The sequence below is a fragment of the Sarcophilus harrisii genome, chromosome 5 (assembly GCF_902635505.1).
Source record: "Sarcophilus harrisii chromosome 5, mSarHar1.11, whole genome shotgun sequence".
NCBI classification, from domain to species: domain Eukaryota; kingdom Metazoa; phylum Chordata; class Mammalia; order Dasyuromorphia; family Dasyuridae; genus Sarcophilus; species Sarcophilus harrisii.
In genome coordinates, this window is record NC_045430.1 from 2,198,220 (window position 1) to 2,225,065 (window position 26,846).

The following is a 26,846-nucleotide window of genomic DNA, read 5'->3' on the forward strand; positions in this document are numbered from 1 at the left end:
CTCAAACTCAACAGGGCTCAATCTAATCTCTTTACCTTTGCCCTCCCCTTTCCCCAGCTTTCTCATCACTGTGGCAGGCGCCAGCATCCTTGGAATGCCATCATCCCAGACTGATTCCACTTATCCAATCTGTGTCATTGTGTCACTTCCACGTCACATTTCACCTATTCTCCTGCATAGTCTTTTCTCTCCATTGACATAGCTCTCATGTTTCACCTGGTTTACTATCCTAGATTTCTTGATGATCTCCCTGCCTGTGTCTTCCCAACATCAATACCCTGGCCACTTAGGTGCCAAAGGGATTTTCCTAAAGTTCAGATGTGACCATATCAGATCATTTCCCTCCTATTCAATAAACCTTAATTGCTCCTGATTATCTCTAGGATCAAATATAAAATCCTCTGTTTTTGTTTTTGTTTTTTTTAAGTCTCACAATCTGCCTTTTCCCTACATTTCCAGTCTCTTTACAAGCTCTACAATTCAGGTGTATGCTTATAATACTTCACCTCCTGACTCTAGATGCTCTCTGTGCTGGGAACACTATGTTGTCCCCTCCCCAGTTCTTAGTTTCCCAGGCTTCCTTCCAGAAACTCTTTAACTCCCACCTTCTGCAAGTCATTTCTGGTGCCTTTGCTCTGAGATTTGCTTTTAGTTACACTGTATATTTCTCATATGTGAAATAGGATTCAGGTTACATGTCACCTTCACTAAAACATGAACGAAGACAGTTTTTGTTCTTTTTTGCACCCCTGGCACATTGTAAGCACTTAAGAATAATAAATGCGCTGACCAACTGGTAATTCCAGTGCATTTAATCCTTTGAACCAACAAGAGGGTGTTAGGGAAGAGATTGGCTGATAAGTTACAGCACATAGACTAAGCCCCCATGAAGTCCCTATCTTTCCAACCACTTCTGCTGGGGAAATCATTTTGGTAGTTTCCTTCTGTAAGGAAAGAAAACCCCCAGTTCTCTAAAGCTAGGTACTGGTTCCTCCACATCACAGCCAATCAGTAGCACTTGAGGATGTTGCTGGAGAATGGAAGCTGCTGATGCTGCACTTTGCTAAGGACCTCATACTGTGGAAGCCTATCCATTCTTTCTGTAACTCACAATCATCCACAAGAAACCTTTGTTTCCTCAGTCGTTGAAACAAGCAAAATGAACTGACTTTTGGCTTGGGATGAGATTCTAATATTCTGTAGATCTGGAGAGAACTGGATGGGGAGGGCTTCTCCCTGGTGCCCACTGTTGCTCACCAGTTCCCATGGGAGTATCTTCTCTCAGCAAAGCAAGGATGATGTTAACATTTGGAAACTCACAAGTTTCCTACCAGAAAAAGACAAGGTGGTATGTTCTTAAAGCAGCAGGCCATTTATTACAGCACATTTTTACTCTCACAAAGGAGATTTTGATGTGTCCAAGGGTGGGGACAACAAGGAAAAAGCACAACCAAAGCAGCATGCTAACACCTCCACTTGGGTGGCAGGATGGGATGTGAGGAGGGCAGCTCAATGACAGAAGACTTTCTCCAGTGGGAACAGGTCCTTTCTGGATGCATCTGTGAGAAGCCAAAGTACCTCTTTTCCCCTACTCTAAGGTACTAATGAGTCCATTCCTTTTGTCCATGGAGCTGCCTATGCTGCTCTCCCACATCCTAGAAGCTGGCTCCTGAGCCCCTTCAGTTATGACCTTCGGATGGGTGTCGTGGAAAGAGGGCTAGGTTTGATGTCAGATACTCTGCCGTTTAAAGTGTGTCCTTGGGGAGGTACCTAACCCCCAAGATTTAGGTTTCCTTCTCTGCATATGCAGGTGGTGGGTTCTTTACATGATTCTTTGCCATTGGGATGTCTTTCTCACCTGGCCAAGGGCCTGGTAACTATCGATGTTTCCATGGGTCTGGTACAAAGGATCTCCAGCTATGGACCTTCATGTGTCCTCCCCACTGAAGGGCAGAGGAGAAGGGAAGGGAATAAGCATCTCTCCAGTAGCTCCTCCGAGCCAGGCATGTCAGCATGCTATGCCAAGCGCTGCACAAATATTACCTTATTTGATCCCCACCATCACCTCCAGGAAAAAGGTGCTCTTATTATGTCAGTTTAACAGTTGAGCAAACATGCTAAGGGACTTGTTCAGGGTCACATATCTCACGAGCGTCTGAGCCTGGATTTAAGTTCAGGTGCTCCTGACAGTGTCAGGGGCTGCCCTGAAGCACACTGCAGATCTGCAGGAGGCAGGTGAGAACAGGGCAGCTGGGACCCACCCAGGTGGTCAGTGCAGGGCTGACATTTGGGGAAAAGGGTATATGAATGCAAGGGGATGTTGTATTGTGCTCTAAGAAACTAAAATTACGTGGAATGCAGAAACATAAGAATAACTTATGAACGGACTAAGAGTAAAGAAGCAGAACCAGGAGAAAAAAGCATAGAGTGATGATAACAGTAGAAATTTTAAAAAGGTTAACTCTGAGAAATCACAACCAAGCCCTTCCCTTTCGGTAGAAAGGCACGGAATGTCTCTGTAGAAAAACATATGTGTCTGTGTATATAAATACGTAAAACATTTTGTTTGAACTATCATTGGTCTCATGCTTTTGTTGTTTCAAGAAGAGCTCAACTGGGGTTTGGAAATGACTGAAGTAGGAGAACAAAAGACATTCATAAAGCCAATCAGTCAGACATGCAAGTTATTTTCACCACCCTTGAGTCCTCAATGAATTCAGATATACTGTCTCTCAATTCCCCGAGGTCTACAGGCCTACTCCTCCAGTCCGGGTGTCCCACAACTCAACCTCCTTTCCCAAAGGCTTGCTCTCCCTAGAGAGTATCCCATGCCAGAAAGATGATCTTCCCTGAGAAGATGCTCTCCACTAAACATTCCCTGGTATTTTGGTGGGTGTCCATAGTTCCAAAGTTTGAGAAACTTCCAGAGCACAGGTAAGGGCTGCTGGTTCTGTCCTTGTCACCCAAAGTTGCTTCAGTCAGGGCTAGAGAAACCTTAGACTTAGGTGATTTGAGCAGCCTGAGCCTGAAACCCAGCAACGCCCTCCTCTCCTGGGAGCTGGAAAGAACCCTCCCTTTCAGTGTGGCCTCCCCAGGAAGTCCCTATGCTCTTAAACTGTCTTTTGATCATTTCACTTGTTTCTGTCACACTCCTAACTCTCCTGTTTACAGTCTCTAGGGCATTGTCCCTGGAGGGCCCTAAGGAAAGCACAATCCTTCTCCACTATTTGATCCTCAAGCTGCCCTTTTATGTAGGTGATACTGTGATTTGAAGCAACTCCAAAGACCTCCCTTAAAAGTCTAAAATCTGTGATAGAACCTAGGACATTTCCAATGGCAGATTCCTTCAGCTTAATTAACTCACACTGCCTGGAGGGATAGAAGAGATGTCTGTTTCATAGTTACCCTAATTAGGAATGCAAATTAACCATGCTGATACATCTAAGATGCTGGGAAGAAATGTGATGGGGAGATCAAGATGCAATTTGAAAGTCTAGGGCAGGGAAGGGATGAGAATAAGGACACCCAAAACTTTGGGATGGAGAATACCCTGGGGAGCCCAGAATGACAGTTTCTGTCTCATTTGGTTTCTACTCCACATTGTTAAATAACTGCCAGATCCTTCATTTCCATGGAGAGGTGCACAAACACCACTCACTATTGAGTTTCTGTACTTCTGGAACAACTTCCCATCACCTTTTCTCTATATATCTCCAAATTATAAGATCCATATTCACCCACCCCCCATCTTTTTTTAGATTCCAAAGAACAAGCTATCAATCAGGTTTCATGACGATGGCCATTGAGAACTGTTAGATGTACATCAATAAAAATGATGTGAATTGGTGCTCACAATTAACAGAGCTGCCTATAAATATATCTCAGTAGAAATTCAGGTTATTAGCATCTTTATATTTCCTGTGTTATCTTACTAAAATGTTTTAAGGAACAGATTCCTTTTTTTTCTATTCTAGAAAGCTAAGAGGCCAAGAGCTGCTAGGTCTCACACCTTGAACCTCTTACTTGGATCTATACAAATGTACTGTGGCCAGGTGTGTTGTAGGGAAGAGGCAAATGTCTAGGGAAACCTTTTTTTCTCTCAATTCCCCAATGAAAAACTAATTATCATAATTCTCAGATACATCCGTTAACAAATCTTAAGCTTCCCGGTATTTATAACAAGAGTTCATCCCTTTTTATGAAGTCTCTGATACCTGCACTAATCCACAAGGTCTTTTCACATACATATTATTTGTATTATTTTTCTGTCAAGCATGAATTTTCTGATCCCAAATAATTTTTCAATTGGGGGAAGTTTGTCCCAAAATCACTGAACTAGAATTTCTTTTCAGTATGAATTCTCTGATGTTGAAGAAGTCCTCTTCCCTCATTGAAAGCTTTTCCACACTCACTACATTTGTAGGGTTTCTCCCCAGTATGAATTCTCTGATGTACAGTAAAGGATGACCTGTGAGTAAAGGCTTTCCCACATTGAAGACATCTATGGGGCTTTTCCCCAGTATGTGTTCTTTTATGTCTCGCAAGGGATGAGCTGGAGCTGAAAGATTTCCCACATTCGCTGCAATTATAAGGTTTCTCTCCAGTATGGATTCTCTGATGATTTGTAAGGCTCCCCTGTGCACTGAAGACTTTCCCACATCCGTTACATTTATATGGCTTTTCTCCAGAATGAATTCTCTGATGGACAATAAGGGATGAGCTTTCACTGAAGGCTTTAGAACATTCACTACATTTATAGGGCTTCTCCCCAGTATGAGTTCTCATATGTCGAGTGAGTTGCATACTATAAATGAAAGCTTTCCCACATTCATTACACTTATACGGTTTCTCCCCATTATGAATTTTTTGATGCTGAGCAAGACCTCCCTGCTGACTAAAGGTTTTTCCACATTCATTACATTTATAGGGTTTGTCTGTGGAATGAATTCTCTGATGTAGATCAAGGGATGAATTGTTGCTAAAGATTTTTCCACATTCACTACATATATAGGGTTTTTCTTCTGTATGAGTTCTCTGATGTAGATGAAAAGATGACTGATTACTAAAAATTTTTCCACATTCATTACATTTATAAGGTTTCTCTTCCACATGTATTTGCTGATGTAAGTTAAGTGATGAGCTGTTACCGAAGGCTTTCCCACATTCACTACATTTGTAGAGTTTCTCTCTAGAATGAATTATCTGATGCTGTGTAAGGCCTGAAGATTGGGTGAAGGCCTTACCACATATGTTGCATTTATAAGGTTTAACTCCGGTGTGAATTCTTTGATGCTGAGTAAGGTACATTCTCCGGCTAAAGGCTTTTCCACAGTCACTGCATTTATAGGGCTTTTCTCCATTATGAATTTTTTGATGTTCAGTTAGATGTCCTCTCTGACTGAAGGCTTTTTCACATATGTTACATTTGTATGGTTTCTCTCCTGTATGAACTCTCAGATGTACAATAAGGCCTGCACGACTGCTGAAAGGCTTTCCACATTCATAACATTCAAAGGATTTTTTCCTATTATGATTTTTGGAATGTGGAGTAAGAGATGAATTATTATTGAAGGTTTCTGAATAATTACCAGACGTGGAAGGTGTCTCTCTAGAGTGAATTATCTTATGTTGCATAAGACATGTACACTGAGTACTATTCTCACCACATGTACTACATTTATAAGTTTTCATCCCATTATGAAGTCTCTGGTGTTTAGTAAGATATATTCTCCGGGTAAATGCTTTTCCACATTCACTACATTCATAGGGCTTTTCTCCATTGTGAATCCTCTGATGAAGAGCTAGGGAAGAGTTGCTTCGGAAGGCTTTGCTACATTCAGTACATTTATGACACTTCCCCCCAGTTTTCATTCTCTGACACTGAGGAAGGTCCACATCGTGGGGGATGGCTTTTTTACGTTCACGACGTTTACGTGGTTTTTCTGTGGTATGAATTCTATGATGTAGTGTGAGCCGTGAACGGCTGCTAAAGGCTTTGCTGCATTCAGTACATTTGTAAGGCTTCTCCCCAGTATGAATTCTTTGGTGTTCAGTGAGGTGACCCCTTTGACTGAAAGCTTTTCCACATTCACTACATTTATAGGGCTTCTCTCCAGTGTGAATTCTGTGATGGAGAGTGAGGTGTGAGTGATTGCTAAAAGCTTTACCACATTCATTACATGTATATGGTTTCTCTCCACTGTGAATTCTCCGATGTTCAGTAAGGTGTCCCCTCTGGGTAAAAGCTTTTCCACACTCACTGCATGTGTAGGGCTTCTCTCCATTATGAATTTTCAAATGTTGAGTGAGGTGTCCCCTTTGACTGAAGGCTTTTTTACATACATTGCATTTATAGGGTTTCTCTCCAGTATGAGTTCTCCTATGTACAATAAGACCTATACACTGGAGAAAGGCCTTCCCGCATTCAAGACATTTATATGGTTTTGATCCCGTGTGAATTCTTTGATGTACAGTAAGAACTGAGCTGTTACTAAAGGCTTTCCCACACTCATTACATTTGTAAGGTTTTTCTCCAGTATGAATTCTGTGATGCAGAATAAGGGATGAGGTATTGCTGAAGGCTCTCCCACACTCATTACATTCATAGGGTTTTTCTCCATTGTGACTTTTATGATGTTCACTGAGATGTCCACTCTGGCTGAAGGCTTTTTCACATATGTGACATTTATAAGGTTTTTCTCCAGTATGAATTCTCTGATGGACTACAAGGCCTATATACTGAAGGAAGGCCTTCCCACAATCGTGGCATTTATAGGGTTTGGTTCCAGTGTGAATTCTCTGGTGCACAATAAGGACTGAGCTGTTGGTGAAGCCTTTTCCACATTCATAACATTTATATGGTTTTTCTCCAGTATGAAATCTGCAATGTAGAATAAGGGATGATTTATTGCTAAAGGTTTTTCCACATTCGCTACATTTGTAGGGTTTCTCTCCATTATGGATTTTTTGATGTTCAGTAAGATGTCCACTCTGAGTAAACGCTTTTTTACATATGTTACATTGATAGGGTTTTTCTCCAGTATGAATTCTCTGATGTTCAGTGAGATGTCCTCTTTGGCAAAAGGCTTTTTCACATACATTACATTTATAGGGCTTCTCTCCAGTATGAATCCTCTGATGTAGCATAAGATAGGGAATTCGACTAAAGGTCTTCCCGCATTCTGTACACGTATAAGGTTTATCTCCAGGTCGAATTCTGTGATGTCGAGTAAGGTGTCGCCTCTGCTGGAAGACTCTACCAAATTCATCAGATGCATAGGGTTTTTCTCTAGCTATTATCCTGTGATAGCGAATAAGGTCTGAATGGTAACTGAAGGCCTTGTTGTAAGCATTAATCATATGAGATTTTCTTCCCGAAGAGATTCCATTATAACTATTCAAGTCTGAATACAATTTAAAGCTATTTCCATGTGTATCATATTTATGGAGATTCTTTTCTGAAGGAATATTCCTTTGTATTTCAAGGACTGATTTTTGACGGAAAGTTTTCCTAAATACATATTTACGCTCTCTTGACTTATTAGAAACTTTCTTTCCTTGCCTTAAGCCTCTTTTCTGGTTGCCTTGATGTCTGTTAATCCTCTGGCCATAACTGCCAACTTCTCCAAACTTAAAATTCCTGGGATGATCTCTTGAGGATCTTTCCTGGGATGATTTTTCCACCAAAATGATTTGCTTTAGAATTTTCTTCTTGGTCTCAAGACTACTATTTTGGTCTGAAAGAAAAAGACATTATATAAATACTTTATTGCCAGTGCGGTAAGAAAAGAAACATCTGGAAATATTCACTGTTTCATAGACTTCCAAAGGTCATGAGAAATATTGAATACCTGCGACTTTAATTAATCTTGTAGTCTTCCAGCTATTCTGAAAGATGACAATATAGGATCTCTTACATTATGCAAGGACAGGGATTGGGATGGCAGGGGTAGGGTGGAGAAGGGAATATTCTGATTGCTAATAGTAGAAAAAGAAGCTTTTGTCTCATATTGGAATTAAATTTGAGGAGAGATGGAACTCCTGGGTTAGTCCCTGTCTTATGTATTTCTCACACAAAGTGCTTTGGCTACTTTTACATTTCTGAACTAATCTCTTGGCTGCCCTCTGAATAGAGACAAAAATCATGTGTTTGCTAATATCATATACTTCAATTTGCAGAAAATAAAGGCACAATAACAGAAAGATAGACACAGCCTAAGAGTTCATAAAATTGCATTACAATATTATTCAGGTGAAGTGAGCAGAAGGCAAGCTCTATCTGCTTCATTATGGAAAGGCTTTCAAGTATAGCCCTGGCACCACCTGCTTCCTAAGAAGCAATCAAGTTGGGTACAAAGGAGCTGTCCACCAGCACTTGGGAATAAAAGGATAAAAGAGCCCTCAGTTCTCTGTGGCTCCCTTCCTCCTCTGCACAAAATGTGAGAGCCTCATTCAGTGGTCAGCCAGGAAGCAAACGCTGCAGGAACTAAATTATACCAATCCTGACTTTGTTATAAATGAAACCAGAAGACAAAATTAAGCTGTGGACAAATGGAATCTTGGCTCACAGGGTCTCCCAAACAGGGATTCTTAAATCTTTTTTGTGTGTCCTGGATCCTTTTGGTAGTCTGGTAAAGTCTGTGGAACCCTGCTCAAAATTGTGTTTTCAAATGCAGATAAAAATCCATAGGTTTACAAATGAAATAAAATGTAATAAAACATAAATATTGAAATTAAAAAAAAAAAAACTAAGTTCATGGTCCTCAGTTGATTTTGATTTCTTGGGACATTCGGTCACCTCATATTATGATATTTATGACAAAATTACAAGGAAAATAATTTCAATTTTGGTGTAAATATCAGTTGCAAATCATGAGGAGGTAGAATATTTTTTGAAGAAATCAATGAGTCAATCCAAATTAATCCAATATAAATATAGACTTCAGTACTTAGTCATTTCTATGAAAGGATAGTAATAGGGGAGGCTGCAAAAAAAATGTCAGAAAATATACTTCCAAAGAAACATAAGAGGCCTTTGGCCATAGGCCATAGGCCCACTAAAAATTTTCATATCTACACAGTAAGACTACTTTATGTGAGGGAAAAAAAAATATCCTGTAACCTCCAAACATGGCAAATCAGGAAAATAAAACTGATAAAGTCTAACAGACAGGAAACAGCCCACCACTCACGTGGACCATTCCAAAGTCAGGTGTATAGTTAGTATAGTTAGAACACCAACTTCTCGGTGCAAAAATCACAATTAATATGAAATTAGAAGAATAAAAGAAAAAGATATGATAAGTAATTAAAACAACTTCAAGCTGACCTATTTTTAAAAGCTTCTGGAAGCAAAAAATTGGCAACATTTTCTAGATAAATATTTCTAAGATAAACCAAGTACCAAAAGGAGGAGACTCCATAAGCTTAGAAAGCACTGGATCCAGCAAAGCCTCAGCATCCCTATCAGGGTGGGAGAAATGGAATTAGGGCAACACTGGTTTAAAACAGGAACTTTACCAAGCAAACTTGTGAGGATTTAAGGATGAAAGGGAAAGGAGAGCAAAAGAAAGAAAAGAATGTGAAACTTGATAATAAAATCTCTTCCCCATCGAGAACTTTTTTCCTTGGAACATCATGGTCTCCCATGGGCTATGAAGGTAGGAGAAACAGGCAAAGAGCTGTTGGCTGTGCCCAAGGCTACACAGAAGAGGTCGGAGGCGACCAGATGGGGAGGACAAATTATGGGGAAGATAAACCAGGGAAAGGCTGGCCATGATCTCCAAGTGGCTTTCCCATTTCTCCCCCATATACCCTAAAGGCACTCCTCAGGAAGAAGAGAGGATAGGCAGGCTCTCACCATCGATACTGTGCACCGGAGCTTAGGCACAGTTGCCCAACTGACCAGGAAGAAAGGATGAATACGGGAGCTTCCTGCTGACTGACTATATAAGTGTGATCTGAAAAAGCAAAATGCTAATTCCAGGCCCTCCTCCCACTCCAATGACCCAAGAGGCTTTGAAAGATACACAGATCATTTTGTTCAACAATAATGGTGAGGTACAAAGCTGGAGCTGCGCTTGCCAGATGCTTCTGCCTCCCTCTGGGGGGCGATCAGCGTGGAAGCCCAGTGGAAGGGATGGGAAGGCCCTTCAAATGCTGCAGTTGGCCCGGAGCACTGTGCTGGTGCACCAGCGGCCTTGTAAGCATTTATTTAATAAAGACTCGTTGAGGAGCAGCTAGGTGGTCCGGTGGATAGAGTACCAGCCCTGAAGTCAGGAGGACCCGAGTTCAAATCTGGCCTCATACATGAAACACTTCTTAGCTATAGAACCTGGGCAAGTCACTTAACCCCAACTACCTTGGCAAAATAAATAAATAAATAAATGAAGACTTGTTGACATTAGTTTCCTGGATAAGGTCCATGAGTCAGCCTAATAATGTACTGAGAAAAAGCTGACAATAAAGAGTGCTCTTTGACCAGATCCCAGAGTGCTGAGCGGAGGGAGGGGAGAAGTGATCTGAGAGTCCCAAGGAAAGGAGAAGCTGTGGAATGACTGCTGGGGAAATGTAATAGGACTACTTGGCAGGCAGCTAAGGCAGGCTCCTCAGCGGGACTGGCTTTCTCCAACACAAAGTGAGAGGCCTGGAGTTTGGGAGGGCTTGGGACAAGGGATTCTGGAGCATAGGAAGTGAGCTGGCCACTTGGGCAACTGAGCCTAATGAGCAGTCACGGTGAGGATGGCTGAGCTGCTCCTGGCTCCTGTGGGCCTGGACCACGTGAGCCTGCACAAGACCGGCCCGAGGTTCAACTCACAGCCAATCCTAGACCTGACGTTGCAAACAGAAACTCCCGTGGCATCTTTCAGTCGACCACGCTCTTTGGAAGCAGTCTCCTGCCAGTTTCTGCCCATGCCAGTGTACCCCCCACAGCTGTCAAAAACATTGTCTACCCTATTCAATATATATAAACTGCATCTTGACATTTAAAGCCCACTAGGGCTAACGCCTGCGGCGGAGCAGAGCATCAGACATAGTCAGGAAGACTCGTATTCACAAGCTTAAATCCAGCCTTAGACACTTATTTGCTAGACGATGGCAGCAGGCAAACTACTTAACGCTGCTTGTCTCTGTTTCCTTATCTGTAAAATGAGCTGGAGAAGGAAATGGCGATCCCCTCAGCATTTCTGCCAAGGAAATTCCCTACGATGTCACAGAGACAGGGGTCCATCCTCCCTTTTCCACATATAAGGTCCAGAAAAGACCCTTCCTGGATCCTCTAGCTCCCCTCTCTGACTCATTTTTGCATGTGGTGTCTCCTCTACGTGAAGGCTTGGAGGGCTTTTCTTTTATTTTGTGGCCCCAACACTGAGACTGACAGAGGAGGCGCTTGATCAATGCTCACTGATGACAGATGGGCTTTTCTGGGGCCCAGAGAACAGTTTCAGAATTCTGGACCAAGGAAACCTCCCACTTGAGATGGGAAGGGAAGATCTTGGGCAGGTCCCTTCTGGTGGGCCTTCTGATCGGTGTACGTGGAAATCCCCAAGTCCCCAAGGCAAGGAGATGAGAGGAGTGAGTCCTGAGAGAATGCCCACAAGGTGAGGAGGAGGAGCAAACCAAAGAGGAAGAAAGCTGGCTGGTGGGCACCTGGGAGTCGTCTGTAGAGCAAAAAGGGGTCTGAGGTGTGAGGGCTGGGCAGGTGGGCCTGGGGACAATAGCCCTTCTGGGGAGAGTTCAGATGGGCAAGGCAGGCGCAGGCAAGATGGAGGGAGCAGAATAGGGAAGGAGACCCTGGAAAAGGGGATGTTGTGTAGTCAAGGGGATTATAAGCTGAAGAAAGTCCAGAGCCTGACTGGGAATAAAGGTTACTGGGAAGTTTGGGGTTTGCTTTAAAAACAGAGGCTTCTGTGTATCTATGAATCATCTGGAAAATGACTGGAAAAGGACACAGATAAGGAAGCTAGTGAAGGAGGATGTCTGGCCAAGGGAGGGATGGCAGCTCCCCACAGTCTCCACAGAGTTCAGGTTAAAAGCAGCATGACCATGGATGTTGCCCAGAGATGCGCAGAAGGGAAGGGAGATTGTAGAAGCGACTGTGGGGGGTTCTGCTGCCCGCACAGGGCCCCCCATCCCTCAGGGCCAACAGCACCCCATGTCTGGGAGCATCTCTCACCTGGACGGGGGCTTCCGGGCTCTCCCTCCAACAGCATCCATGGGTCTCCCCAACCTTCCAGTTGTGAGATCAGCTCTGGCTTGGAGACGAGAAGCCCTGATTGAAGGGAGAGAAATGGGAGCCCCCCTGGAGTCCATGCCAGCTCCCCCCCTTCAGGGAGAGACTGGCACTGTACTAGGGCCTCTGCTGGGCATTCTGTCCTGGGGGAGTCAGGCTGGGGCCACACACACTGGGGGAGCTCACTGATCATGGGGACTCGGGGCTGCCCACAGAAGACGCCCATTTCTGGGGGCAAAGCCCGCCTGGCTACAGGGGCCCAATCTCATGAATGGCAAGGTCAGGCCTGGGGCCAGGCCCTCATGTGGACAGGCCACGGGCACGCAGGGAGCTGGGCCCCTTACCCACACAGACCAGGTGCTCATAGTTCTCCAGCATCACCTCCCGGTACAGGATCTTCTGAGCTGGGTTCAAGTGTCTCCACTCCTCTGAGCTGAAGAGCACAGCCACGTCCCCGAAGGTCAGTGATACCTGGAACACCAAACACACCTGCTCACCACAGGCCTGTCCCTCCCATGTGCCCAAAAGCCTCGGGGAAGCAGCAGGACAGAGAGGAGGGTCTGGGGTTCCCCCAAACCCAACATGGATTCAGTTCCCAGTGTCCCCCACATGACAAGTGTGATCAAAGCCACAGAAACGCCGACCTCCACAAGTGTGCTGGGATGTGCCCCCTAGGAGGCAGGTCAGGCCCCAAGGGCCTCTCACCAGAAACCAAACCAAAGGAGGTTTCCTTAGAAAAGCACAGAAAGGCCACAGGAGAAGGAATGGCCCGGCAGAGGGTGGGGACTCCAGTGGCCTTCCCATGTCCACCACTACTGACCCCTCCCCGGCACCCCGCCCCCCAGGCCTCCAGGAAGTCCCTCCCTTACCTGAGTCTTTCCCTCCCCTCCCCCCGAGACAACCAAGTTTTCTTATCCCTTTAGGAAAGGATGGCAGGACGACCTGGGCTTCATCCCAGGGGACACTGAGCCTGTCAGTCTCTAAATATGACTTCCACACAGATAACGTTCAGCAGCCCTGATACAAAATTGTCTCCGCTGGAACCACTCTGGTTTGTCCCGTTTGGAGGCTACAGAAGGAGCAAGCTAAGTTGCCAAGACGAGGCTCTAAAGTCAATGTCAGGAAAAGCTTCTTTGCAATGAAGCTTGCCCAAGGGGGAAAAGGGTGACCTTGTGAGAAGCCCTTGGCTTAGTTCTCCCCAAGGTCACTCGTGGTTCTGGCTCCTTCCCAACTGCCCACAAACAGGCTCAGCTCCTCCCAGCCTCCCTTAAATCCCTTCCCACTAGGTCTGACAAGTGGCGTTGTCTGGGCCAGGGCAGGACCGGTGCTCGGAGGGACTCTCTTCTCTGAGAATCGCATCATCTCCAGAAAGATGGCTCCCTCCCCAGATGCTGATAGGAAGTCCCAGCTCTCCTCCCAAGCTTCAGCCCCACAATCACCGGCCATCTTATGACCACTTTATATTGGACTCAAGATGTCCAAACAGACTCATTCTCCTCTTCCCAGATGCCTCTGTTCCTGCTAGAGGTACCACCAGCCTCCCCCAGCCCAGGCTAGCAGCTCATCATCAGCTTACTCCATCACCACCTTGTCCCTTCCACCTTCCCCTCTTTTGCTCTTGCCCACTTCTTTCCAGGCAGACTCTCGGCCCCTCTCCCAGAGGCCATTCCTAGAGCCTTTGGGATGGTCTCCTTCCCTCAGGTCTCCCGTGGGCCTCCAGGGATTTTCCCCAAAGGTGGATCTGACCACGTTGCTAGGGCTGCATGGGAGAGCCCTTCTGAGCCTGGGCCCACAATCCAGAAAGGCATGAAGCCCACAGAACTGCTTCTGGCAAGGCTTGCTGTTCCCTTGTCCAGGGGGGACAAGGAGAGGAAAGAAATGCCTTTGAATGGATGCACATACCCATATACAAAGGGTGTGCGCAAAGGGCACTTGGTGTGTTGTTGCATGTTGTCTCCCCATTGTGCACACGAGCTCTTGGCAGGCAGCCATGTTTTTGCCTTCCTTTGTCCCCCTAGAACTCACTTGACACAGTGCCTGGCACACAGGAAGGGACTTGATACATCCCTGTTAACCGCCTCACTGGCTGCCATATTTGTCCTCATGACACGAACCTCCACCAAAGCTGGCCGTGTACCTCTGTGTACTAAATACCATAAAATATGTGAGGATCAATGTATGACAAGACTCATCAAAGACTTAATGATATAACTACAAAACACTTCTTAGCGAAGAAAAAGACCTGACCAGATGGAGCAATCATTTGGCTGGGCCGAGGCAACAGATGCAAAGGCCATTACCTGCATTTACAGATTTGGGGGAATACCAAACAACTCAAGCTTATCCATCACACAGAAGCACATTTTATGAGCCCTGCCTTTGATGAAATAATACAATTCATCTAGAAGAAGGAAGACACGATCAAGAAACTCCAAAGAAATCATGAAAATGAATAATAAAAAATAATAGACATGAAGGGAATTAAGAAAGACCAGATTTCATACCATTCTACAAAACAGTAACTACTAAAAGACTTTCTGGTCCTCTAAGTTAAAGCAGGATAATGCAAAAATCAAGAATGAGTCAAAATATGGCAAAGAAAAAAAACTCAGGACTCAAAAGAGTAATTTGGTTATTGTGACGTTAAAATGATTACATACAAGCTTGTGATTCCTGAGACAGTGCTCTTCTCGATTTCTCTCTGAATAATGAAATGTTCTTGGGTGCCAATAAATCTCAAACTCATAACAATAATAACATTAATGAGAAGCTCCTAGAAGTGCACCCTAAGGGACCATGCATGGTCCCTGCCCTCATGGAGCTTGCTGACAATGACACATGGCTGCCATTATTACCAATCGTTTCTTATTGACCCCTATTAATGGTCAAACACGTCACCACTCTGTGCTTTGGTTTCCCTGTCAGAGACAGAACAAGGCTGATCCCCAAGCACCCTCCCAGCTGCAGCATGTGTGGAGTTGGGGCAGGGGACCCACACCCCACAGGGAATAGCCACTCACCAGGGAGCTGGGGGCCACCAGGAGCCCAGGGGTCGTTCCCTCTTCATGCTGATCTCTGCTCATGTCTCGGGGGACAGCAGAGTCTGGGGGAGAAGAAGAGGCTGAGGAGCAAAAGCCCCATCCCCTCAGGTCCCCGCTGCCCAGACCCTTCCCTCCCTGCCCCTCACCCTGCAGCCCTGTCATGCTCACCTTGGGTCTCTGTCCCACTCTCCATGGTCACCTCCTCCTGGGGCCTCTGACTGGCCACACGTCCTGCCCCCCAAGGCCTCGGCTTCTGCTCCTTGTCCTCAGCCACTGCCTGGGAGCTCTGGGGAGAGGTCTCTCCGTCAGATCTGCCTCCCTCCCCTTCAGCTGAGCCCCCCTCGTCTCCCAGGGGGACACCAAGGAGGTCAGAAGAGATGGGCTCTCCCCAAGGGCTGCATCCATCCTACTCACGGCCCCCAGCAGAACCAGAGACAGAGAATCAGAGACCGCCCCCAGGGCACGGACACAGAGACCCCCAGGACCCCCAGATCCCCCAGAACCCAGAGACACTCCCCCAGGATACAGAGAGAGCATCTCGCACGGCACGGATCCAGGAGACCTGACTTCCCATTCAACCTCAGGCCCGGCCTGCCTCAGTTTCCTTTCCTGTAAAATGGGAGGGACGCCCCCCCTGCTGGGGCTGCTTGGGAGGGTTGCCCCGGGCACACAGTAGGAGGTCAGACAGAACCCCGGAGAGTAACGTACAGACGGGAGACACACAGACACACAGCCAGCCGCAGGTTCCCAAACCCCAGACGCACCTCCAGATCCAGGAGCGCGCGCGCGCGCACGGGCATGCGGGTGCCGCCGGGCACGCGCCTCCCGATCTTCCGCGCTCCCCGAAACTCCGGGGGGGGGGGGAGGGTGGGAAACAAGGGGAAATTGCGCAAGCGCGCAGGGAACACTCAATGACCACTCCCACAATGCCGAAGGTCCTAAACCCGTTGGTCCCGCGGGGTCTCCTGGGAAATAGAGTCCGAATAATGAGAAGAAAAACCGTTTGCTTTAGACGCATGCGCAGCGCTTCTCCCCTAATACGCTGTGGGTGCCCACGTGTCAGCGTCAGGGGATGGTGGTGTGGGGGAGAGGCGGGATCTGAAGGCCCTCGGAGGAGGAGGTGAGCGGAGGGGGTGGGCGGAGCGGGGCGAGAAGGAATACGCCCGCCTCTCTAACTTCTGGCCTGTGAGTGCCCTCCGTTTGCAGATAGCAGCCCGTTTCCTGGGGCCTCGGGGTCTGTGCGTGGGGAAGAATGACCCCCTTCCCTCCGTATGCCCATTGCTCCGACGGGAAAACCCCTTCCGTGTCCCCCGAGTTCTTTATATTCTTATTTCTTACAAACCGACATGGTGACAGAACAGGGTGGATAGAGAGAGGCTGATAAATAAGGAACGGATAGGTCATAGGGGAGAGAGGATAGATGCTTGAGCAGTGATAGAGACAGAGGATGAATGGATGGAGACATAGGTGATTAATCCAGGGGTCCTCAAACTTTTTAAACAGGGGGCCAGTTCCCTGTCCCTCAGACTGTTGGAGGCCGGACTATAGTCAAAACAAAAACTTTGTTTTGTGGGCCTTTAAATAAAGAAACTTCATAGCCCTGGGGGAGGGGGAGAATCGTCCTCAGCTGCCGCATCTGGCCCGCAGCCATAGTTTGAGGACCCCTGATAGAGGATGGATGGATGGATGAGGTGATAAATATAAAGATTGGATGCAGAGATCGATGGATATAGAGATATAGATAGATGATAGATAAATGATTTAGAGATAGATTAGTGGATGATGGCTGAATGATAGAAAAATGATAAATGGCTGATGGAAAGAGATGATTGATAGATGAATAGATAGGTGGCTAACTGATAAGTAAATAGATAGATAATAGAGAGGTTAGGTGGAGAGATAGAGGTTCTTCCAGTACATCTGCTGGGTAGACTTTAGCTTCCTAAGACCAAAGAGAAAGGCAGAGGTGTCACATTGCAGTGAAAAGAGCACCTGGCCCGGTTCCAAAGACCCCACTTTGGGCTGCAGCTCTACCCACTACAAGCTTGTTATCTTGTCATCTCTGTGACTGTTTTTCTCCACCAAGTGGGGCCAGGGATACATGCACTAACTACTTCACAGGATTGCCAAATTATATGAAATAGACTTTAAATGCTCTTATGGTCAAGGCATATTGCCAGGTACCTTATGTAGATCAAATAAGAGAATGCAGCCCTCAAAAGCTCCCTAAACATGGGCTTTATTTGACTCCTGGAAGGGCAGTCCATCTTTGGAAGTGCCCCATTTGGGCCCATTGATAGGACTGAACTATAATAAGGCTCATCCAAGAACTTAGCCCTAGTTCTAAGTGGCCATTTCTCCTCTGGGGTAATGACAGTTTAGATCAGTGCCTGGAAATTAACTGTGCTTCTGGGTAATTAGTCAATTTCCTAAGCACTAGTTGGTTACATGTGAGATACTGTGTAAGGTGCTGGTGACACAAAGTCACAAACCTCCCGGTCTGGGCTATTAAATGGAAACAAAATGACTACAGTGTGATTATGGGTAACCAGTCACTCCTCTCCTTCCTCCCACGCCTTCTGAACCTCTTCCTCTCTTAATAATGTCAAGGAGAAAACAATACACACAGAGCAAAAGAAGTAACCTTTTTGTTTGCTTGTGGCAACATTTGCAACATTTGGCAACTAGAGTCCCAGTGGGGATTAGACTCCTCTTGTAATCCTGCTGTGAATTGGTGGTCATCTTTTGTGTGAGTGGATGGGGTGTGCAGGGAGCACTGGTACTTCTGCTGGGAGGGCTGCTCCTCCACCTTTGGTGTGCACCTGTCCCCCAGCTCTCACCTGTGGCTCCAAGAAGCTGTGGTAGGCACAGTGGGTCATACCCTAAAACCATATCCACTTAAACCAGGTTGAGGATAACCAAGGGTCCTCCAACCATTTGGTGAGTTGTAGGGACAGTATCCATCCCAAGTACATGAAAGCTTCCCCAGACAGAATGGGAAGATGAGAACAACTTGTTCCAATGGCCAGGAAGGCAAAAGGAGCAGGGGCTGTGGAGCACTTAAAGGTTGGTCAGTCATTGAAGATGTCAAGGTTGTCCCTGTATCCTGAATCTTCTCCAGTTATCCTGACTTTGCCCCTGGACTCAGGAGGAGAGAGTGAGGCTGATGACTTTATGCAAATCCAATTCATGTTTGAGACAAGACCAACAATGTTGTCTGTCATTGGTCCTCAATGGACAAAGGACAAACAATAATAAACCAGAATTGTTGTCTTTCAGATATGATCAGTTTTAATGGTGATGTTATAAATTTGGAGTTACTTGTGGCATATGACGTGACATCAGAAACCTAATTTCTGTCAAACCATTTCAAAGTTTTCCAAGCAGTTTTTGTGAAATAATTTGTCCTTATCCCAATTTGAAGACTCATTGAATGCTATGCTGCCATGTTTCATTTGTTTCTCAATACCTAATATTGGATTAGCTATTTTCTATTTTTAAGTGAACCCATAGGATGGCTTCTTAGCAGTGTTTCTACATAACCTTGGTCCCACCAAGTTCAGGTGGTTCAGATGTGACATCAGTGCCGGAGTCATCAATTCAGCTTTGAGCTGTTTGTCTGCAGCCTGTCTCCTTCCTTAATGCTGACACAAAAAGCACATTACTATTTTTAAGGTGGGGTTACTAGAGGTAGCTAGCCTGAGAAGAGCCTTTCCTGTTCCTGATCCCCAGAAACAGGGCCTCTCCAACTAAAGGATACCATCTCCCCTACTCCTACTTACAAGCTCCTCAGCAACAGCCCTCTCTTATTGTAGGGTACTGCTGTCTAAATTGAAATCTAGATAAGCTTTGTCTGTTTGTTTCTTTGGGGAGCCTAAGCCCTGGTGAGTGGAACTCCCTCACCGTTGAACTCAAGAAACACTCATAGCCTTCTGAATTTCTGATATTGGCTTTGGGTTATAGCTTTAGTTTGGGAGTGATCATTCTGGTTTTGGTTTTGTTCCAGCATTGACAATTTTACTCACATAGATCCTGAAGGTCATTCTTGAAAGTCACACTTGGCTCCTCCAAGTATTGATGCTCAGCTACCTGAAAACCCCACATTTTACACTTTAGGGAGGCTTCATTTTGTTTTGCTTTTAAAGTCACAGCTTCCAATTCCTTTACCCTGAAGAATTGAGACCTAGTTTTAACATTGTCCTCTCAATGGACACTGCTGCCAAAATCAAAATAAGAAACCATTGCTCAGAAAATGGCTAAGTCTCTGGTTGCTACTGTATTTTGTCGTTATCTCCACTTTCAGCTTCCCAGTCAATCAAAAAGGCCATTCTTGATTATGTTATGAGGAGATTAGAACCACTTAAAGAATTCTGCTAATTCTCATTCATCCAAGGTACTATGATTTTTTTGTCATCTCAATCTTCCAGAAGCAAGCTATGTGGGCTCTTCCAAGTGACCCCATTACAAAAATAAGCTTACCTGTCTCTAAGTGATTGCATCCTGTTGCTAGCATGTTCAAAAACTTCCCATTGTCAACTATTGCATTTTGCTTAGAGGATTATTCTAAATCCTCAGGATGACATTTGAAATCTCCCTTTTCCCCATTATGCCCCAAATCTACACAACAGCCTTTAATCTCAAAACTCCTCACAAGCACTCTTTTGTTTGATGTGTCAGTCTTCTCACTATGCATGTTCCACTATTTACTCAACTGCACATTTTATGATCTCATGTAAGTTCATTCTCATTCCTTTTTCAAAGCCTTGCACAGCTTTTCCTGAAATCCTAAGATCATGAGCCAGAGAGGGATACATAAAAAAACCACTTACTCCAATTTTCTCATTAGATGATTATTATACCATGCTTTTTCACTCTGCAACCCTACTGTTTTAAACTTTATTTATCACTTTCCTATGTCCAGGTCTAGTTTTCCTAAATAGATCATGAAATCTTGAGTTGGTCTCATTCTCATTCTATAACCCCATTATGAAATACTAATATGGAACTTTCCACTATAGAATCTCCACAGAAGACAGTAGGATCTGTTAGAGATCAAAACAAGATCTTGTTCTTTTTTAGTAAAAGGTGAAATCTCTTAGAGGATACTGCTCTTGCCCATATGTTAGTTGCTCAGGAGTGAGAACAAGATATGAAGAAGTATGAGAGGAAAAGTCAAGACCTGAGAGGAAATATCCAGACTCACAATGGAGTTTAAGGGTCTGGGCACTTGCAGTTATTTAAGCATCAAGGAGCTTGACTCTCCCTTGAGGTCTCAGCAGCTCACTACACTAGGGTATGATGCTTTCAGATACTTGGTTTCAGTTGTTTTGTTATGATTCTTATTTATACTGTTGTAGTCATTATATACATTGATTGAATGAATCAAGCTGGGAGGTGGACAACATAAGAATGATTCTAAATCTTTTTAGTTTTTTTTTTTTTTTTAAGGACATTTGTTAATGAATCTTCCCACTATGTTTGCTTCTATAGGCTTATGGATATTAAACTCTCATTTATATTTTGTTGAGTATTTCTTTTTATTCTCTTTTTACTCCCACAACTTCTGCCTCCACCCCATCCGTGTGCCTGCCCTTTAAATGGGGAAAAAGAGGTAACATCTTTTAACATATGGGATTTGAAGTCTACAAATTTTACAGTTTCTTTTTGGTATTAATTTATTGATGGTGAATTAGAATTGCACATAGGATATACACTGGGTAAAGTTTTTACCATACATAATATGTTCACAGGGATTAAATGAGAAAATTCATATGAAATTCAGATTATAAAACTTAAGGCACTATAAAATATTAACTATTACAAGCATTATTACAAGATTTCTCCCCACTGTGAAGTTTCTGATGTTGAGTAAGATATAACTTCCGGCTGAAAGCTTTTCCACATTCACATTTATGAGGTTTCTCTCCGGTATGACTTTTTTCATGTCGAGAAAGGTCTCCTTTCTGGCTGAAAGCTTTTTCACATACATTACATTTATAGGGTTTTTCTCCAGTATGAGTTTTCAGATGTTCAGTAAGATACCCTCTCTGGGTGAAGGCTTTTCCACATTCCCTACATTTAAAAGGTTTCTCTCCAGAATGAATTCTTTGATGTTTGGTAAGACGATGTCTTTGGATGAAGGCTTTTGCACATATGCTACATTTATGGGGTTTCTCCCCAGTATGAATTTTCTGATGTTCATTAAGTTTTCCCTTTCTAGGGAAAGCTTTTCCGCATTCACTACATTTAAAAGGTTTCTCCCCAGAATGAATTTTCTGATGTTCAGTAAGGGATCCCTTTTGGGTGAAAGCTTTTCCACATTTGTCACATACATAGGGTTTTTCCCCAGAATGAGTTTTTTGATGTTCAGTGAGGGATCCCCTCTGGATAAAAGCTTTTCCACATTCACTACATTTATAAGGTTTCTCCCCGGAATGAATTTTCAGATGAAGTGTGAGGCTTCTTGGATGACTAAAATTTTTCTCACAAATATTGCATTTATATGGCTTTTCCCCACTATGAATTCTTTGATGTTCAATAAGGCTTCCTCGTTGTGTGAAAGCTTTTCCACATTCACTACATTTAAATGGTTTCTCTCCAGAATGGATTTTTTGATGTTCAGTAAGAGTTCCCTTCAGAGTAAAAGCTTTTCCACATTCACTACATTTATATGGTTTCTCTCCAGAATGGATTTTCTGATGTTCAATAAGGATTTGTCTCTGAGTAAAAGCTTTTTCACATTTACTACACTTATAGGGTTTTTCTCCAGAATGAATTTTCTGATGTATCAAAAAGCTCATGTAATTACTGAAGAGCTTCCCACATTTGTGACATTCATAGAATTTCTGCCCACTATGAATTATGTGACACAGAACAACGGATGAACTATTGCTTAAGGAATTCCCACAATCGCTACAAATACAGGGTTCTCTTCCATCATAAATTTCCTGATGTGCAATCAGGTGTGTCTGCTGGCTTATCGCTCTTTCACAGTCTCTGCAGGGATAAAGTTTTCCTGCAGAATGGCTTCTGTGATGTTGAGGTGATTGTCTGTGATGGAAAGCTCTGCCAAATTCTATATAAGGATTTGCTTTAGTTGCTATTTTGTAATCCTGAATAAGGTCTGTGCATTCACTAAAGGTTTTATTATATTCATTATCCTTGTGAGATTTCTTTCCTGGGATTCCATTATGACTACTCAGGCCTGAAGATGGCTTAAAATTATTTTCATGTGTATCACAGTTATAAAGTTCCTGTTCAGAAAAACCATTCCTGTGTAAACCAAAGACTGACTGTGAACTGAAATTGCCCCTAGATTTGTTATATTCATGGATTCTTGCTTCATTAGGAATTTTTTCCTGAGTAGCTGTTCCTGGCTTCCAGTCTCTCTCCTTGTGGCACTGATATCTCTCAAACTTGATATCACGACTACAAGTTTCTCCAGGTTTAAAATCCCAAGGAACAACGCTTTTATGATCATCATTCAATGATTCTTCCATAGAAATGCCCATCTTCTGAACTGTCTTTTGGGTCTCCAGCCTAGTCTCAAGTTCTGAATAGAGAAAAAAAGAAAAGAAAGTAAATACTTTCTATTGAGTCCTCATTATTTTTCAAGAATGTGTTTCCATGTATGTAAGAAAAATGAAAAACACTAAACACCAGAGCTTTAGATTTTTCAACTAGATTTTGAGATTTCTGATACGCTGGTTTTCTGCTGAGGTGTCGAGGAGAGCAAGTAAATTTAGGGGTTGGACCCAGGAAGCAAGGGAGGATCAGTGCTGGAGGGGAAACTTGAGAACAAAAGTGGAGTTTTCAAAGGAAGGAAGCCAAGATTTCCCCAGTGATGTAACAAACCACTCTAAAGGACTAATAATTAGAGAAGAGCCTGTTGGAGGCAGAACAAGGAGACCGTGGGAAGGCCACAAGTTGGGTACGAGGCACATGCAGTTCATCCTGATCACCTGCCACAAGCAAGACCCAGGGACAGGTGCAGGACACGCAAAAGGCATTTCCCTGCCTGGTGCCCATGCCTGCATGCTCTCTCCCCCTCCCACTGCCCGGCTTTGCCGTGGCCCCAGATGAAATTCTGTCTCCTACAAAAGTCCTGCAAGGTGCTCCCTCTGCTGATCATTCCCCAGCTGGGAGGCACTCGCCGTACAGCTGTCTGCCTGCTGCCTCCCCCCTGGACTGGAAGCTCCAGGGAAGCAGGACGGCCTTTGGTCCTTCCTTGCATCCCAACTCCTCAAAACCTGGCACACAGTGGTGCTCAAGAAGCATTCACTGACTGACTGAAAGCCAGTCCGTGGCCCAAAGCCCCTTGTGCTCTCCTGGGGTGGGGAGTGATGGGGGCAGAGAGTCCAGACCAAGGGCCTCAGAGGCCTGCTTTTGTCCAGTGCCAGGGCAGTGCCCACCTGGCACCTGTGTCCTCAAGGACATGAGGATGTGAGAGGCAGGGCCGGCACTTGGGCCTTCAGAATAGCTCAGGGGGCAGGGCCAAAGGGCAAGGCCTTGGAGGGAAGAGGGTCACTTAGCTCTTGGTGAGTGGCCAAGCCCCTTGGCCTGCTCCAGGGGCCTCCACTTCTTCATCTGTAAAATGGGGATGAAACCTCTGGGGGGCAGGGCAGATGTGAGGATTTCCTAAGATGAGGCAGGCAGAGCCCTCTTAGGCGCAGATAGACTGGGAGAAGGGACCAGGCTGAGGAGGCCCCTCATGCCAACCTGTCTGGGGGCATCTCTCACCTGGACAGGGGCTTCTGGGCTCTCCCTCCAACAACGTCCATGAGCCTCCCCAATCTTCCAGCTTTGAGATCAGCTCTGGCTTGGAGACGAGAAGCCCTGATTGAGGGGAGAGAAATGGCCACCTCCATGCCAGCTCCTCCCCTTCAGGGAGAGACTGGCACCGTACCAGGGCCTGTGCTGGGCATTCTGTCCTGGGGGAGCCAGGCTGGGGCCACACACACTGGAGGAGCTCACTGATCATGGGGACTCGGGGCTGCCCACAGAAGACACTCATTTCTGGTGGCAGAACCCACCTGGCTACAGGGGCCAGCATCATGGATGGCAAGGTCAGGCCCGGGGAAAGCCCTGATATGGACGGGACAGCTTGTGCTGAGTGAGGCCATGGGCATGCAGGGAGCTGGGCCCCTTACCCACACAGACCAGGTGCTCATAGTTCTCCAGCATCACCTCCCGGTACAGGATCTTCTGAGCTGGGTTCAAGCGTTTCCACTCCTCTGGGCTGAAGAGCACAGCCACGTCCCCGAAGGTCAGTGATACCTGGAACACCAAACACACCTGCTCACCCACACGCCTGTCCCGTGCCTGGGGAAATCGGGCTCTGTTCCCCTGGGGTCTCCTTCCTTCCCCTTGTTTGTCACATTTCCCTTTGGGAGTCTGGGGAATCCTTCAGACTCTTCTCAGAATGTTAGTTTTAGTTTAGTTTTTGTTTTTTTTTTTAAATTTAAAGTAAAAGGAAATACTTCCTTTCAGACAGAGAGTAAGGGATGTAGAGGGGTAATGATTCCAGCTGAAACTCACAAACTCTGTTGATTAAAAACTTGGTCTGAGTTAAAGAGCCGACCGTGGAGCTAAGTGACTGAAAAGGGCAGGTCCAAAGACTTTTGGGACGCTCCACACAGACCAAATGACTTCTAGAATTTGGACGTTCCCTTGACAGGACATGGTGGAACAAGCTGTGAGCTGTAAAGGGGCCTCTAAGCAATGATGGATGGGATGGTGTTAGAGAAAGCCGAGTGTGGATGGAGGCAAATCCAAGAGAGTGGAACCCAAAGAAAAGTAGTCCTAAATGAAGCCTTTACGTTAGGTTTTGCTGTGAAGAGGAATCTATTTTCTCTCTTCTCTCCCCCTTCCCTCCAGCTAGGTAAAGCCACAGAGCTCAGGACTGCGGTCTGGGAGTAGCCTCAGACTGGGCAAGTCACTTCACTTCTGCCTCAGTTTCCTCAATCCTGAAAGGGGAAGAATAACGCCCCCTTCCTAGGGCAGCTAGATGGCAAAGTGATAGAGCACAGGCCCTGAGGTCGGGAGGACCTGAGTTCAAATATGGCTTCTGACAATTAATGCTTAATAGTTGTGTGACCCCAATTGCCTTTAAAAAAAAAATCCCTTAAGAGGACATCTGTAAAGTGCTTAGAACCTTGGAAGCATTTAATAAATGCTTGTTTCCTTCCTTTGCCCTTCCCCTTGTTCCTGCCTCCCAAGGAAAACAAAGCTTCCTAAGCTGCCAGTCAGAGAGGGCATGAATGGAGTCGCCTCCTGGCCAACACAGCCCAGGGGTAACTTTTGTTTGCCCGCCTGTCACACTAGTGGCAAGGAGGGCTTCTATCTGGGGGAGAGGGAGAGCCTGTGGGTTGTGAGATGCCAGGAGCACTGAAAACACATGTAGTCCAGGAGAGTATTGGCTCCTAATAATGGTCAAACACGTCACCGCTCTGTGCCTCGGTTTCCCCGTCAGAGACAGGGCAAGGCTGATCCCAAGCACCCTCCCAGCTGCAGGCGTGTGTGAACTTGGGGGCAGGGGCCCCAGGATCCCACAGGGGATGTCCACTCACCAGGGAGCTGGGGGCCACCAGGAGCCCAGGGGTCGTTCCCTCTTCATGCTGACCTCGGCTTACGGCTCGGGGGAGGGCGGAGTCTGGGGGAGAAGAAGAGGCTGAGGAGGAAACGCCCCATCCCCCCAGCCCCAGGTCCCTGCCCCCCACTGCAGGCCTGCCGTGCTCACCTGGGGCCTCTGTCCCACTCTCCATGGTCACTGGGCCCAGGTCCGCCTGCGGGCGCTCCCAACGGACACGTCCTGCCCCTCCTGGCCCCAGATGCTGCTGCTGTTCCTCAGCCACTGCCCCGGAGCTCCGGGAGAGGTCTCCCCGCCAGGTCTGTCTCCCCCCGCCCCCCGGGGGACACCAGCAGGGCAGGAGGGACGGGCTCTCCCCCAGGGCTGCCCGCACCCACCCACAGCCCCCAGCAGGATGAGAGAGAACCAGAGAGCCCTCCTCCCCCGCCGGACGCAGGGACGGTGTCTCACATGGCGCCGGCCCGGAGACCTCAGACCAATCCAGCCTCGGGCACTGGCCGGCCTGCCTCAGTTTCCCCTTCTGTAAGATGCGGGAGGCGCTCCCCCTCCCGAGGCTGCCTGGGAGGTGGCCCGGCCACACAGCAGGAGACCAGGCGGAGCCCGGGGAGTCCCGGACACAACCTCAGGCTCGCACATCACAGACACGCCTCCAGGCCCGGGAGCGCGCGCACGTCCACGCGCCCTCCGCCGGGCACGCGCCTCTCCCACATGCGCATTCCCTGAAACTCCCGGGCCAGAAAGAAACTACGCAAGCGCGCTAAGAGTACTCAATGATCACTCCCACAATGCCGTGGGTCCTGGGTCACCTGACCTCACGCAGCCTCTTGGGAAATGAAGTCCGGATAGTGGGAAGGTGAAAACGCTTGGAATCAGGCGCATGCCCGGTGCTTCTCTCCTGATGAGGTGTGGGTGCCCACGTGACGGTGTAGAGGGAAAAGAGGCGGAGTCTTAAGGACGGAGGAGGAGAAGCAGCCGGGGCGGGGCC

The 26,846-nt window shown here is 46.2% G+C and overlaps 1 protein-coding gene across 1 annotated transcript; it reads right to left on the reverse strand.

Annotated features, from left to right (window-relative positions):
• Positions 1–322: 322 nt before the first annotated feature.
• Positions 323–26,846, reverse strand: LOC105750656 (zinc finger protein 91). Its single transcript, XM_031938588.1, has 11 exons — positions 26,012–26,846; positions 25,842–25,924; positions 24,423–24,549; positions 24,013–24,108; positions 21,089–22,825; positions 16,038–16,180; positions 15,442–15,559; positions 15,253–15,335; positions 12,577–12,703; positions 12,176–12,271; positions 323–7,736 (listed from the first exon to the last, which is right to left on the reverse strand). The coding sequence occupies exons 1-11, from the start codon at positions 26,034–26,036 to the stop codon at positions 4,336–4,338; spliced, it is 6,036 nt and encodes a 2,011-aa protein (XP_031794448.1). The 5' UTR covers positions 26,037–26,846; the 3' UTR covers positions 323–4,335.

Bases quoted from the DNA above. Each gene is read 5' to 3' on its own strand.
- LOC105750656 (XM_031938588.1), bottom strand. From the start codon at position 26,036: ATGGAGAGTGGGACAGAGGCCCCAG. The intron at 24,550-25,841 runs GTGAGTGGACAT...TTGGTGTTCCAG, and splicing joins TGGTGGCCCCCAGCTCCCTG to GTATCACTGACCTTCGGGGA. The intron at 16,181-21,088 runs GTTAATATTTTA...GTGGTCATTGAG, and splicing joins TTGTAATAATGCTTGTAATA to TGTTCCCTGCGCGCTTGCGC.